The following is a 14,282-nucleotide window of genomic DNA, read 5'->3' on the forward strand; positions in this document are numbered from 1 at the left end:
TGCCTTACAGTGATAGACTGAAAGGGCTTAATCCATTTAGCTTAACAAAGAGAAGGTTAAGGGGTGACTTGATCACAGTCCGTAATTACCTCTGGTTAATAGACCTGGTTGGGGTGGATTCTCCATCACTGACCATCTTTAAATCAAATGGGATGTTTTTTCTGAAGGACAGGATCTAGTTCTCTGTCCTGTGATATACAGGAAGTCAGAGTAGCTGATCACAGTGGTCCCTTCTGGCCTAGGAATCTGTGAGTGGGTTGAGAAACGAGAGCCTTGACAACTGCACTTTGTGACTGAAGTGCCCGAGGGACGGCGGTGATTCAAATCGAGCAAAACGAAAGAACACAAGGAGACTGGAGAAAGGCATTGTTCTCACTTCAGAGACCCTGACGACGTCAGGTGTCATGTCATAGGAAAGTGACTCAGACATTAAACACATCGTAATACTTCGCAGCACCTTCCATCTGAGGATCGTAAAGCCCTTGAGAGACATCAGTTTGTCAAACCTCACAACACCCTTGTGAGGTAGGTATTATTACCCCCATTTTACAGATGGGGAAACTGAGGCACAGAGTGGTGCAGTGAGTTGGCCAAGGCCACGCAGTGAGTCAGTGGCAGAGTTGGGAGTGGGTCTCCCCAGCCCCCTGCTCTCACCACTGGTCCACACTTCTTCCCCCTTTTCATAATAAAACATTAGCAGCTCAGAAAGCAACCACATGGCTTACACCATATGACGGGAACAAAGCACGTGGCTGGGAAACCCCCCGCTCCCTGAAATAGCCATGCAGCTGAAACCCCGTTGCCACACGTGCCGCACGAAAGAAGCACTCCCAGCTGGCTCCTCTTCAGAGCACCTTATTCTGCTGGGCTCTCCACGATTGTCACGGCCTTTCAGACCAGGAGGAAGCTGGGGAGGGTGACAACAAGGATCCTCCAGGGACACGCCAGTCAGACACCCCACCGCTAGGTGGCACCGTTTGAGTCGGCAATTGCATTGTCCCCCGGGCCGCGTGGATCGCCCATGCCAGCTGTGGTAACAACGTCCAGCATTGGATTCTGCTGGCGAGAGAGGCAAAGGTAGCTAGGCCCTGCCTTGGGACTGGTCACCAGCCTCTTCCATCAGTGCTGGCTGCTTAGGGCACCCAGATCTGCTGCTTCCCAGCCCAGCAGGCATGGCTGGGAAGGAGCAGAGTCTGGATGATGCCCCTGGCAGGCAGCTGATGCGTCATGGTTAACCCCACAAGCTGCCCTGCCCACCCCACCCCAATGATATAGCTCCGTACCACTTTCCCCTCCCCCACACCCTCCCTCTTTTATGTGCAGAAACATTTCCCCTCATATAAAAATAGTCCTTTGGTATCCAAAAGAGCCCCGTTGCCTGCAATAGTGCAAATGAGGAGAACCAGTTCGGGGAGCATGTGCGAGGATTCCTCTTGCTTTTTCCACGTTTGTCATTTCTTAAAGGGGAAGGAGGCGGACTGGACTTTGAACCCCGGGACGGGCCTAATGGAGAGAAAGAGAAAAATGCCACGTTCGAGAGAGCAGAAACCAACCGGCAATTGTGCAGCTCTCGGCACTGAAGGGGCTTCATAAACATCGAGCTCAAATTCACACCTGTGCAGCAAGACGGCTCACGGCCCAGGCACCACCCAAGTCCTGTGGGCGCCAGGGTCTGGCTTGTCTATTGAGACCGTAAGCTCTCCGGGGCGCCCCCTTGTGTTTGTGCAATGCCTAGCAGCATGAGGCCACATTCCTGGCTGACCCGTAGGAACTGCCGTAATAAATATGATTCCCAGTGAGACGCCAGCTCTCTGATACGGGCCCGTAGTCACTATGGCCTTGCCAGGAAGGGCAATATTACTGAGGTCCCATTTTATGTACCACATGGGAACGAGGCCCAGAGTGACTAAGGGGATGTCTACACTGCATTGTAAACCTGGGTCTGTGGGACCCGGGCTTGTGAACTCAGTGTTTCCAAGCCCACGCTTGAGCGTCCACGCTGCACTGGAAACTTGGGCTTACAATGGGTGGACCCAGGTCTCACAGCCATGCTAGTGTGTCCACATTGCGCTGCATCCTCACTGCACAATGACCGGGCTTGGACCCAAGCCACAGGAGGACTCACTCTCTGACTCACCCCCCTAGCAGTGTCCTGGGACCTGGAGCCTGAGCGCTTGTTGACCCGAGTCAGACTGATTTGTGTGTGGACAGAAGGGGGGCTTGGCTGAAACCTGAATCAGAGCCCAGGCTTAGGCCAGGTCTACACTCAAAAGTGAAGTCGACCCAACCACATCGCTCAGGGGCATGAAAAACCCACACCCCTGAGTGACATAGTTAAGCCGACCTGACCCCCCAGCACAGACAGCTCTGGGGCAATGATGGAAGAATTCTTCCGATCGAGCTACTGGCTCTTGGGGAGGTGGATTACCTACGCCAACGGGAGACCCCCCGCCCCCGTTACTGCAGCAGTAGCCTTTCAAGTGCAGACATGCCCATAGCGTGGAGTGGAGACATATGGAAAGTGATGTGCCCAAGGTTACAGAGGGAGTCTGTGGCAGAGCAAAGGATTGAACCTGCAGTTCCCCGCTCCCCAGTCCGGCCTGTTAACCACAAGGCCGTTCTTCCTGCTGGCAAGGCAAGCTCCTGCCACAGAGTGCAGCGTCAGCGGGATAGCTGGAAGGGGGAAGGGCGTGGGCAGGGAGAAAAAGGAGAAACAGCCCGGTCCCCTTGTTACTGCTCGCTGTCCTCTGGGCACATGGCAGGGAACAGGCCCGAACCCTGCAGGGAATCCCTGCACGCCCCCCTACCCCCCACACCCCAGGCCTTTGGGCAGAGCCTGGCAGGTTGCGGGCAGCTGAGTCTGAAGGAAGATGCCATCTGACTGTACAGAAATTTCCCATGCCACAGCCCCTTTGCAGCAGCCCCAAATGGACCCTTCCCCACCAGGGGCCTCTCAGGCAGCGAGAACTTGCTCACCCTTGCCTCATGGTGCCCCTCCAGCCACACAGAGCATTTACTAACCTCTATAGTGTTTCCTTAAGCCATCCAGCTCCCTCCCCCAGACCGCCCCCCAGACCATTCCCCTGGCCCCTGCTCAGCCCCAGCCCCGCCTCCCCCACCACACCGACCGTCCCCTCGGGCACTCCATCAGGCTGCCTTTGCCTAGACTTCCCACATCTCCACCAAGTGCAGCCTCCTAGGCCAGTCATCTGGCACCCCTCAGCCCGGGAGACTTGCTGACATGGGCCCTCTCTCAAGCCCCACGGACCATTTGCCTGGGCCCAGGAGGTGCTGGCCGCCTGCTCACTGTTGTTACACACTCGCCTGCAGCTCCTCCATTACTGCTGTAGCAAGGGAATGGGACCCTGCTCTCGACAGCTGCAGGGGAGGGGGGACATCTCCTGGTGGCCTCAGCCGCAGCGTGCTGTACCACCGGATCCTGCCAGGATGCAGCCAGGCAAGGGGGCAGCCGAGCTTCGAGCTTCACTCTGGACTTACTTGGTTAGGTACCTGGCAGAGCTGGCCCCTGCCGCCTTGAAGTTGGTGGGAGGGACCGTGACCAGCAGGGTCCGTCCCTGTGCCAAGGGAGGTGTTTTGGCCAGGAGAGGGCTCCCAGGCAGAGGCCGGCGAGGGGGTCCGTGCTTTGAGACGATCTAGAGGAGACCATGGTACAAGCAGGTGTCAATCCAGCAGATTCTCTGTCCCAGGAACAGTCCCCAGCTGCCCACAGCACGGCCTCTCCAGCTGCAGGACAGAGCTGGGGCTACTGGAGACTAGAAATGGCGTATTGCTGTACATGCTATGCCCCAGGGGACCCAAGCGGACTTCAAACCCTCTCTTGCTGCTGGACATGGCTAGCTCTGCCCACCACTGCAACACAGCCACCTCTTGTGGGGGACCCAGCGGCTGTTTAACTCGGCCCAGCACCTCATTGGAAAGAGCCACGGAGGCAGAAATCCCTTCTCGAGGCGGCTAGGGGTGGGGTGGAGGCCCCGGGGCAGAGTCCTGTTCTGCAAACAGGCCGTCAGCACGGCAGCCTCTGAGGCTGCCAGCCACCAGCCCCGTGTGCACCAGGCGGGGTCTGAACCCAGGCCCTTGGTATCTAAAAGCATGAGCTTCTACCGCTGGAGCTAGAGTCAGCTCAGAGGCAGATAAGCCGCTACACATGGCCTCGCCCCGAGAGCGGGACAAAGAGAGACCCAGCAGTAGCCTGGGTCCTAGCAGCATTGAATGGGGCCTGGCTGACAGAGGTGAGAGAGGACACCTCATTGTACCCCAAGAGGGACCGACACAGTAACTGAACCCTTGTGCATTGGGGAGCGACCGGGAAACTCACCACAGGGGTCCTCACAGGGCTGCTGGGAAGAGGCTTCTTTGGAGGCAGCAGCTTGGGTTGGGAGCCGATTGTTTTGGCCGGAACGACGGGGGATTTGCCGCCAGGAGGAGGCGGCCTGGACGGCTTGAGGTCTCGGTGGGGCTGAGCAGCTGGGCTGGGAGCCTGGCGAAGGGGGTGGACAATGCTGATGGGCTGGGAACCGTTCGGCTTGAGGGGGAAGATGCTCCTGGCTGCCTGCAAGGCCGGAAGAACAAACAAATGAAGTCAAACCTAAGGCCCAGGTCCCCGGTCACTGGGAGGGGACTATCCTCAGCGGGCACACAGGAGTCCAGTGCCTATGTGTTCCTCTGCTTCTGTGCGGGTTGGTGCTCAACTGTTCCTGCCTCTTCACCTTCCCTTCTCCCTCACGTGACTGAAGGCCACGCTCACTCTTTGCAAGTGGAGTGGAACACAGTGCCTTGGGACTGTCGCCCCAGGAGAGGGACTAGGAATAGCGACTACCTTGGAAGTATCCAGCCCAGATTTTCCACCAGACCCAGTGCATTCTGGGACAGGACAGGACCAATGTTCCCTCTAATTTTTTCCATCCATGTGCAGAATAAATTTTGTTATGCACACCAAGGTATGTGTGGGCGTGCGCCACTAGGAGAAACAAAAAACCTAGATATAATATATATATTTTTAAAAAGTTTACCATAGGAATAATTACTCCAGCCAGGACAGGTTAGGCTTTATAGAACTCACTACTCAAAGAATTAAATTTAAGTGTAAGAGAAATAAAAATTATGAAATGCATAGACCAGTCAAAACACTAAAATAACACATCTTGAAAGAATAAAATTACAGAGAATATATGTGCATTGTAGGAAGTACCAAGAAGTAACAACAATAACACAAGTGTGTTAGGAGGTGAGTGTGAAAGAGACTGTGTGTGGGGGTGGGATAGCTCAGTGGTTTGAGCATTGGCCTGCTAAACCCAGGGTTGTCAGTTCAATCCTTGAGGGGGCCGTTTAGTTGATCTGGGGCAAAAAATGGGGATTGGTCCTGCTTTGAGCAGGGGGTTGGACTAGATGATCTCCTGAGGTCCCTTCCAACCCTGATATTCTGTGATTCTGTGATTCTGTGTGTGAGAGAGAGAGAGAGAGACCGACGGACCCAGAGACAGTGTGTGTGGGGAGAGGGGCTGCTGGGGAAGTTTCTGAGAGACACCATGCGCTCTCTCTTTGAGGCACTCACTAAAAGCTCTCCTGCTCTGTCCTGACTCTGAGCCCTGTCTCCCCTCCCGGCTCTGCGGAGATGGGGTACATGGGCAGGGGGAGGGGAAGGGAGAGAGACTATGTGATAAGCTGGCTGCTGGGGAAGGCTTCGAGACCATGCACTGTCTCTTTAAGAAATGCACACTCACTCACTCACCCTAGTTCTGACCTCAGACTGCCGCAGCTCCAAGTCCTGAGCCAGGCTGTCCCCTCTCCCCTGCTCTGCGGAGACGCGGTACAGGGGTGGGAGGGAGGGGGGACACCCTGACCTCGGCATCTCCCTCCCCCCGCACTCTGCACAGCCAGCAGGAGGGTCCCGGGAGCAGCTGCAGGAGCAACATGGCTGCAAAGCAGCGGGAGGAGGGGCACCTGAACACACGCTGCCAGATGTGTGCGCTCTGCCAATCAGCTGCGGGGCACCTGAATCTCTCCTGGACGGCCGCCCAGCTGCGCAGCTTAGAGGGGACAGAGGACAGGAGAGTTGCGGACTCCGTGCAGCCCTCCAGCCAGAGCGGACGCGCTCACTAAACCCAAGGCTTCCTTCCATCGTATTGATTCCAAGTGCCAGCGCTGGAACAGAACGACAAGCAGCGAAGCTGTCCACAGTCGCTGAGATTCAGTGTCAACTCCTGGCCTTGAGCCATGAAAGGAGAGTCATTTGCAACCTCTGCTAAGCTGCACCTTCGGGATGTAGTTCGAACCTGCTACAACTGTCCACCTCCCGCCCTCCGCCCCCCCCGGCCCTTTGCCAGGTTGTCCCGGAGAAGATGAGACTTAGGGGAATGGTTCAAAAAGTGAACCACTGTTTCAAGGGCAGGGGTGAAAAGCAAATCAGTATTGGAGGAAGAGGCCTTGGTGGGAAAAGGAGCCATGTGACTGGATTATAAGGGTCTTGTCATTATTTATGAGAGCATAACATGTTTTAGCTGGGTTATGAGTGACTGGAAGCCTTCATTTAATGTAATAGTCAGTCAAGCACCAGCCAAGTTGCAGATTCTTGGCCCAGTTCTGGTCTCCGTTACGCTGCTTTTTTCTAAAAGCTCTGCTCTAGGAATTATTGTGGGGCAGTTCCCCAGCCTGCGTTACACAGGAGGCCAGACTAGATGATCACAACGGTCCCTTCTGGCCTGGAGTCTGTGGTGTAAATCTGGAGTGACTCTTGGCTTCGGTGGAAGTCATTCTGGATTTAGAGCAGTAAAATGCAGAGCAGTGAAATTCGGCCACGATGCTAATGAAATAAACCATGGCCACGTACACCCAGCCACCAAGGTTATTAGCGGGTGTAGAACCCAGGATCTACAGCACCAATAAAACTACAAGCCCTGCCTATCGAGCTCCAGGAATCACATTACTCGGTTCTGCTGGGTAGCAGATTTGGAGGTGCTGGAGCCAGCCGCTAGAGAGAGACGTGAGCACAAACACAGGAAGCTAGAGCACCATTCTAGGAAGAGGAAACGTAAACTTGGAGTAATCGGTCATGCAAAGATCTGAAGCCCCCACTTACTTTGTTAGAGCTGTTGGCAGCTTTACCAGAGGAGGAAACATCCTGCAAGGTGAAAGCCGCGTTCGAATGGCCCCCGGTTCCCTTCTGATGGATGGCTCCGTTCCTGCCCCCAATCACAAACAGAAAACACAAGCTATAAAGAAAATCAAATGCTTTGCAATAGCTGCCCTCGCGGGTGTTGGCTATCAGACCCCGGAATGGACAAGTGAGCCATAAGGGGAAGAGAGTACGGTTACACGGCTGCTTTTAATACCCGAGGGAAGGTAGCATTTTCACTGAGGCATATTCTGAACGTGCCCGGGATTTAAATCGACAGATGGGGCTGGTTTCCTTTGCTGTTAACCATGTTTTTAAATATTTGGGTGCGGCTCAGAGAGGAGAGGATGGGGACCAGACAGAACACATGAAATGCTGAACTGATCTAGTTCTGGTCTGACACCGAAAACGTTTGCAGTCCCCTAGGAACAGAAGATGACACATGGATGGAGGTAGGCAGTGTTCATGTAGGATGCCCCTGAGTCTAGTGGATCATTCCTGCTCAGTGCTTTGGAGGAGAGATGCAAACTCCAATTTAGCCAGGGGAAAATCCCTTCCCAACCTCAAATCTGGCTATCAGTTTACCCCCATGCATGCAAGCAAGAATCACACATTCTGATCTCACATTAGTGTATATTGCAAGTAACTCCACAGAAGTGACACCTTGTGAAACTGGCATTAGATCAGATCAGAGGTAGACCCAAATTTTTAAAGATATTTAGGAGTTGCAGGTGACTGTCGATGGGATTTTGGCTCCTAAGTGTCTAAATCCCTTCTGACAATGAGATTTAGGCTCCTAAATCAGGTAGGCATTGCAATGCTGAGCGCAGCAGTGCCTAAATGCCTTTAACAATTTGGGCCCTATGCCCTATACCTCTAACCCATCCATTCTCTCCCCCAGTGAGTCGAGGCGCAGAATCAAATAACTGTGGGTGTCGCTGGGTCCTCAAGGGGGAGATGGTCTCCGGCTCCATCAGTCGCTCACCTGCACGTCTCCTGGCTCTTCCTCGTGCTCTTTATCCATTTGCTCAGGAGCGAGTTCTTCCGTCTGTAGCACCAGTAGATCCCCAAAGCTGTGGCAGGGAGGATCAGCAGGAAGACGAGCAGCAGGGCTATCAAGATGGCTTCATGGTCTGGGGAGGGGGGGGAAATGGAGAAATGAGGAGGGGGCTTGAAGTTGCATCAGCCCCTTACATTGGGGGTGGAAAACACCCCTTCCCATCTGACAGGAAAGCTCGGAGCAGTTTGGCTCTGCAGCGCGGCTGCGTAGAAAACAGCGATCTGTGTCCATCCCCTTCCATTGCACCTCGTAGGGGTTCACAGCAAACCAGTACAGAGCCACCTTCTCCGACCGCCAGTGCTGCAAACCCAGACCCCAAGACCTTTGGCGTGGGCCTAACCTGCACACGCAAAATGGCATGCCCAACGCATGCCCCCCACACAGGGCAAGCCGGAGTTGCAGGCACATCTCTGCAAACAGCCTGTAGCTCCTGCCCAGCCACCGGGGACCCGAGAAGCTGCTAAAGAGGCAGCTGTGGGGAAGTATTGCCAACAGCTCTCCCTATGTATGGGGAGATGCCTAATGAACCTCCCCACTTGGGAACTGTCCCACCAGCTGCTTTCTCTCTCCGCCTCGCCGTTCTTGAGCCTCTGGCATGTTAACAGAGAGAGCAGCTCCATGCTTCACTCCCACCTCCCATCCCAGGGAGTGGCCCGGCTTTGAGCTGAGGGCGGGTGTATGGAAGCCCTGGGGCCGCTGCCCCGCCCCCCTCCACCTCGGGCCACCGGCCTGACATCAGAACTCACTGTCGTGCTGCACGGGGCCGCTGTCCACGCTGCCCCCCAGGCCCGGCTTCTCGCAGTACGGGGGGGCCCAGCCGGCACTGCAGTGGCAGTTCTTGTTGCTGTTACAAACCTACAGGTGCAGGGAGAGGGTGTCAGGCCAGGGCAGGGTAATGGTCAATAGCAGACTGGTAAGAGGACAAAGTGCAAGGAGATGAAAAGCCGGTGACGAGCTCCCACAGGCAACCAACACCGGAGAGGGCCCAACTGGGGAAGGAGGCATAGCCATGGTTAGTTTCAGCCTTCCCAGGCTCCACCTCCCCAGGAGAGCTCTCAGAGCAGTGACAGCAGCACTGGAAGAGCTCCGGACCATCCGTCTAGGTGCCTCTCTCACAGCCACCTTGGAGCACCCACGGTTCTGGCCAGGCCAGTCTGTAATCATGGGACCAAACCAATGTCCTTGTTGGCTGTCCCTTTCCCACTCCCGGCGGGGTGAAGTGCTTGAGCCATCTAGCGGCCCACCCGGACATCTGCAGGTCCAGTTCCGTGGACTTGGGCGAGGCAATGCTTTGACATCGCATCGTTAAACCAACTGTGCTCTGGAAGCCCTTTTCTCCACTCATGCTCTGGAGGGGGGATTTTCTCCTGAAGAACTTTGCACTCCACCCAAACTGCTCCAAGTTCACTCACCCTCTACTCACCAAGGAGCCCTTGGGGACCTGCTGGGAAGATACTGACCTACGATGCCAGAAGCTCTGGATTCATATCGCAGGGAGCCCTGCCTCTGGAGACCAAAACTTCATCCCCTTTAAACTTTTCATCAGAATGGCTCCTTGCTGGCCTACGACTCTCCCTCCTGCATGAAGGTCTCAGCCAGGCTTCTGAGCATAGCTGGATGCTAAGCTGACAGGCATCTGAACCACACTCTGACCACTCCCAAAGAGAGGCGAAGTTCAGATCTAGAACCCAGGCCCTTAGAACCCTGGTGATCCAACCTGTCCCCCCTCGAATTCGACCCCAGACTCAAACAGACCAACTCAGCCGCATCTCTATTTGACATGGATGCAAAGGGCAGGTGAGCACTTGGCTGTGAGACGCTCACCTCACTGGAGAACCTGAGCCAACCTCAGGACTCCACCAAAGCTCTGGGATGGTTACTCACCCCGTGGCCATGGCACTGCGAAATGCACGTCTCCAGCTCAAAGAAGGAAGCATTCTGGCACCTGCGATCCTTGCAGACCTGAGTGAAATGAGCGAGGGGGGAGTTAGTGGGGAAAGACCTAGGAGTTCAGATAGGAAAATGTAACCTTGCATTCCTCAGCTAGGACCCCTGGGCACCTAGACATCTTTGGAGATGGAGCCTCCAACCCGTCATTCTGCAGTTGTAATGTGCAAACCCCAATAATATCTCAGACACTTCAGACCCAATTAGCGAATCCAGTCCCTTCCCCCCTGCCTCCTCCCTTCCCCGCAAGGGTCAGCTGGGACCCCAGAGTGCCTTCCCAAGGGTTCAGTCGGGGCGATATTCCCGGTATGCCAGCAGCACTGATCCACTTTGGAAACTCTTTCCTAGTCTAACTGAGCTGGCTGACTTCCTTCGTGAAGCGTGTGGAGATGCGGGGTGAGCAATGCTGCACAAGGGCGAGCAATGCCCCTTCGCCCCTCATATCCCCGTCCCCGCATGTACAGACGTGTGGGTTGTGCTGGGATGTTCTGAGGTGAATTCAGCACTGGAGGGACGGGATCACATTGACAGCCCAGAGACTGGAGTCCTCTCTGGCTAGGGCCCCCCGCCAGCCTTGATCTCTCCCACCACCGTGCCTCCACCCTGACCTGCAGGGACCATCTCTCTGGGTCTGGAGGGAGCTCCGCCCCATGGCCCAGCCAGTCCTGCCTGCCAAGCAGGAGGCTAACTCATGCCCCCTGCGGCGGTGTGGGCACCGTATCTCTGAAGCCCGTAATGAGGCCAATTCCCTTCAGCTGCAGGGGCGAAGGGGGTCAGGAGCCCCTCTGTGTCCTGCATCTTCCTGCCCAAGGCTCTGCTGGGTGAGTCTCCAGGAACCAAAGACCACAGCATCCTCCAACCGCTCAGGAAGCTTACCATCCCGTCCCCACACTTGGTCCCCGTCATCACCAGGCCGGGGTCCGACAGGTCCCCCTCGTCGTCCTTGGTGGCGTACATGAAGGTGCCTCTGCATTTCACCTCCCGCCCGTTGAAGCGGATGGTGGTGTCCATGGAGACGGTGTTGGTCCCCTTGGGTTTCCTGGCCGAGCTCTGGCACTGGATCTTGCCGCACTTGGCGTCTCTAGGAAGAGAGGCGCCAAGGTTACTTAACAGGAACAGGCTGTCGCCGGTCGAGCTGAACTCATCGAGTTATTGGCCCCCCCCACCTCGGTATCAGAGGGGATCGGGACGTGCTGTAGGAGGAGCTTAACAAAGCAAGGGATTCTGGGTAGGAGGAGCTTAACAAAGCAAGGGATTCTGGGTAATTCATGAGTTGTCTGCTTAAGCACGTGGCGGCTGTTGTCTCACATGACACCGCCTGCTAGGCCCAGGGCTCAATTCCAGAGAAGTCAATTGCCCATTCCCCAGAAACGCTCAGGCCCCAGAGCATTTTCATTTGGACCCCTCTCCCTGCAGTGTTGTGAGACCCCCTCACTTGCCTAAGTACCACTTCTAGTGCCTGTCTGCCAGGGAGCTGAGGGCATGGACCACAAACGATTCTCTCTCTGCACCAGACACAGCCCCGGGGCAGCATGAATGTCTCCACGGAGCAGTTGCATGCTATTAGGATATAGATATTCAGGCCTGTCTGTAAAGGCCTATACTCTAAGAATTTAGGTGTATTCTTATCACTTGGCTAGTTGGAGGTATAAAAGAAAGAATCAAAATCACTGTCTGCCGGTGTAAGGGCCTTCTCTTACTGTGACAGCCTGAGGCCCTGTTCTTAGGCTAAGGCCTTTGGCTAAGCAGCAGAGGCAGCCATAAGCTGGGAAGCGACCGGTCACCTCCTCACATTCCAAACTAGTCACATTGAAATAAGGTGCTATTGGGCTGTTAGGATACAATCCTGTCCTGATAGTGCCTATCGCCCCCAGAGAAAGGGAAGTGCCTAGAAGATGTAAAAGAAAACTTAGTTTGATAGCATCCTGTCTGGCAAGAACTCACTTATCAATAGCTGAGGTGTGAAATCCTCACTTCTGTGTTTGTTCTATCACTGTAGTCCCCATTTCCCTATTGTTTGTCTGTATAATCTCTGTCTGGTTCTGTGATTGTTTCTGTCTGCTGTATAATTAATTTTGCTGGTGTAAACTAATTAAAGTTGTGGGATATAATTGGTTAAATAATCAAGTTACAATATGTTAGGATTGGTTAGTTAAATTTCAGGAAAATGATAGATTAAGGTATAGCTAAGCAGAACTCAAGTTTTACTATATAGTCTGCTGTCAATCAGGAAGTGTGTGGGTGTGGATGGGGGGGGGAATGGGAACAGGGAATGGGGGCGGGGGAAATTGGAATCATGTTTGGCTAAGGGCAGGAATGGGAACAGGGACACAGTTAAGGCTCTGTGGTGTCAGAGCTGGGAAGGGGGACACTAAGGAAGGAAACTGGAATCATGCTTGCTGGAAGTTCACCCCAATAAACATCAAATTGTTTGCACCTTTGGACTTCGGGTATTGTTGCTCTCTGTTCATGCGAGAAGGACCAGGGAAGTAAGTGGGTGAAGGAATAAGCCCCCTAACACATGCTACCAATGGATCAATGCAGAACAGTTCCTCTCCAGTCACCCGTTTCACGCTCCGATACTATCACTGGCCTCTCGCCCACCGACCGGCAGGTACATGAGGGTGACAAACCTACAGCTGCTAAATCACAGAATTGTAGGACTGGAAGGGACCTCGAGAGGTCATCTAGTCCAGTCCCCTGCACTTGGGGCAGGACTAATTATCTAGACCAGTGCTCCTCAAAGTGGTGGTTCGCGGACTGAGCCATCGGCTGCTGGTCTGTGCGCACACTGGAAAAAAAAACTGCCGGTTCCCCACATCAGATAGCTTGAGAAGAGCTGATCTAGACCATCCCTGACAGGTGTCTGTCCCACCTACTCTTAAAAATCTCCAGTGATGGAGATTCCACCACCTCCCTAGGCAATTTATTCCAGTGCTTCACCACCCTGACAGTTAGGCAGTTTTTCCTAATGTGCAACCTAAACTGCCCTTGCTGCAATTTAAGCCCATTGCTTCTTGTCCTGTCCTCAGAGGATAAGAACAATTTTTCTCCCTCCTCCTTGTAACAACCTTTTATGTACTTGAAAACTGTGATGTCCCTTCTCAGTCTTCTCTTCTCCAGATTAAACAAACCCAATTTTTTCAATCTTCCCTCATAGGTCATGTTTTCTAGACCTTTAATCATTTTTGTTGCTCTTCTCTGGACTTTCTCCAATTTGTCCACATCTTTCCTGAAATGTGGTGCCCAGTATTGAACACAATACTCCCGTTGAGGCCTTAATCAGCGCAGACTAGAGAGGAAGAATTACTTCTCGTGTCTTGCTTACAACACTCCTGCTAATACATCCCAGAATGATGTTTGCTTTTTTTTTTTTTGCCACAGCGTTCCCCTGTTGACCCATATTTAGCTTGTGGTCAACTGTGACCCCAGATCCCTTTCTGCAGTACTCCTTCCTAGGCAGTCATTTCCCATTTTGTATGTGTGCAACGGATTGTTCCTTCCTAAGCGGAAATCGGACACTGTGCTACCTGCTAGGAGGAGGAATTGAATCAGGAGAGAGGGAAGGAGAAACAAGATTCTGGCTAAGGGAAGCCCAGACACTGACGCTGCTGGTGTGAGGATCGAACCCATGATCTTCGGCACCGGGAGCACATGGGGTCTCCCCCTGAGCTGCTGGGGATCTCCAGGAGCTAGGAGTGAGCAGCAGGCTGTTACCACCGGAGGCCAGCTGCTCGGGGGAGCCGTGATCACACTCACTAAGCTGGTGTGTTACACATGTGGGTGTGAATCCCCAGCGCCCACCTCCGGTCACATTTCACGTAATGCCCCTGGCTGTCCTTGCCGCAGTTCCCATACGTGTCGCCGGCTGTGTTGACATCTTGGAAACAGGCGTCGGGAGCCGGCCAGGCGCCTGCAGGGGAGAAGAATCAACGCGCCCTGAGCAACCCTGCGTGCAGACCCCACGCCGTGGGGATGGCGGAGACCGGTGGGGGTGGAAAGCCAGAGCAAGGGTGGGGGGCTCAGAGGTTGCAGCCGTGTGGAGCACGCTGGAGGTTCAGCTGCTCACACAGACCCTGGGGTTTGCCATGCGGGGCTGGAAATGCCCGGGGTGCGGGATCTCCCCGGAGACGCTTGCAGCTC

At 54.4% G+C, this 14,282-nt stretch overlaps 1 protein-coding gene across 3 annotated transcripts in view; it reads right to left on the reverse strand.

Moving 5' to 3' along the window:
- Positions 1 to 351: 351 nt before the first annotated feature.
- ADAM33 (ADAM metallopeptidase domain 33) overlaps positions 352 to 14,282 on the reverse strand; it is a 75,783-nt gene continuing 61,852 nt past the window's right edge. For all 3 annotated transcript variants that reach the window (XM_073343007.2, XM_073343006.2, XM_073343008.2), the window contains 9 exons: positions 13,944 to 14,052; positions 11,016 to 11,220; positions 10,077 to 10,154; positions 8,939 to 9,047; positions 8,118 to 8,265; positions 7,097 to 7,199; positions 4,337 to 4,570; positions 3,499 to 3,653; positions 352 to 1,503 (listed from right to left, as the gene is read on the reverse strand). In XM_073343007.2, coding sequence (XP_073199108.1) covers positions 1,452 to 1,503; positions 3,499 to 3,653; positions 4,337 to 4,570; positions 7,097 to 7,199; positions 8,118 to 8,265; positions 8,939 to 9,047; positions 10,077 to 10,154; positions 11,016 to 11,220; positions 13,944 to 14,052 — 1,193 coding nt within the window. In that variant the 3' untranslated portion in view covers positions 352 to 1,451. The remainder of the gene's footprint in view (positions 1,504 to 3,498; positions 3,654 to 4,336; positions 4,571 to 7,096; positions 7,200 to 8,117; positions 8,266 to 8,938; positions 9,048 to 10,076; positions 10,155 to 11,015; positions 11,221 to 13,943; positions 14,053 to 14,282) is intronic.

This window comes from Lepidochelys kempii, chromosome 4 (assembly GCF_965140285.1).
Source record: "Lepidochelys kempii isolate rLepKem1 chromosome 4, rLepKem1.hap1, whole genome shotgun sequence".
Classification (NCBI taxonomy): Eukaryota; Metazoa; Chordata; order Testudines; family Cheloniidae; genus Lepidochelys; species Lepidochelys kempii.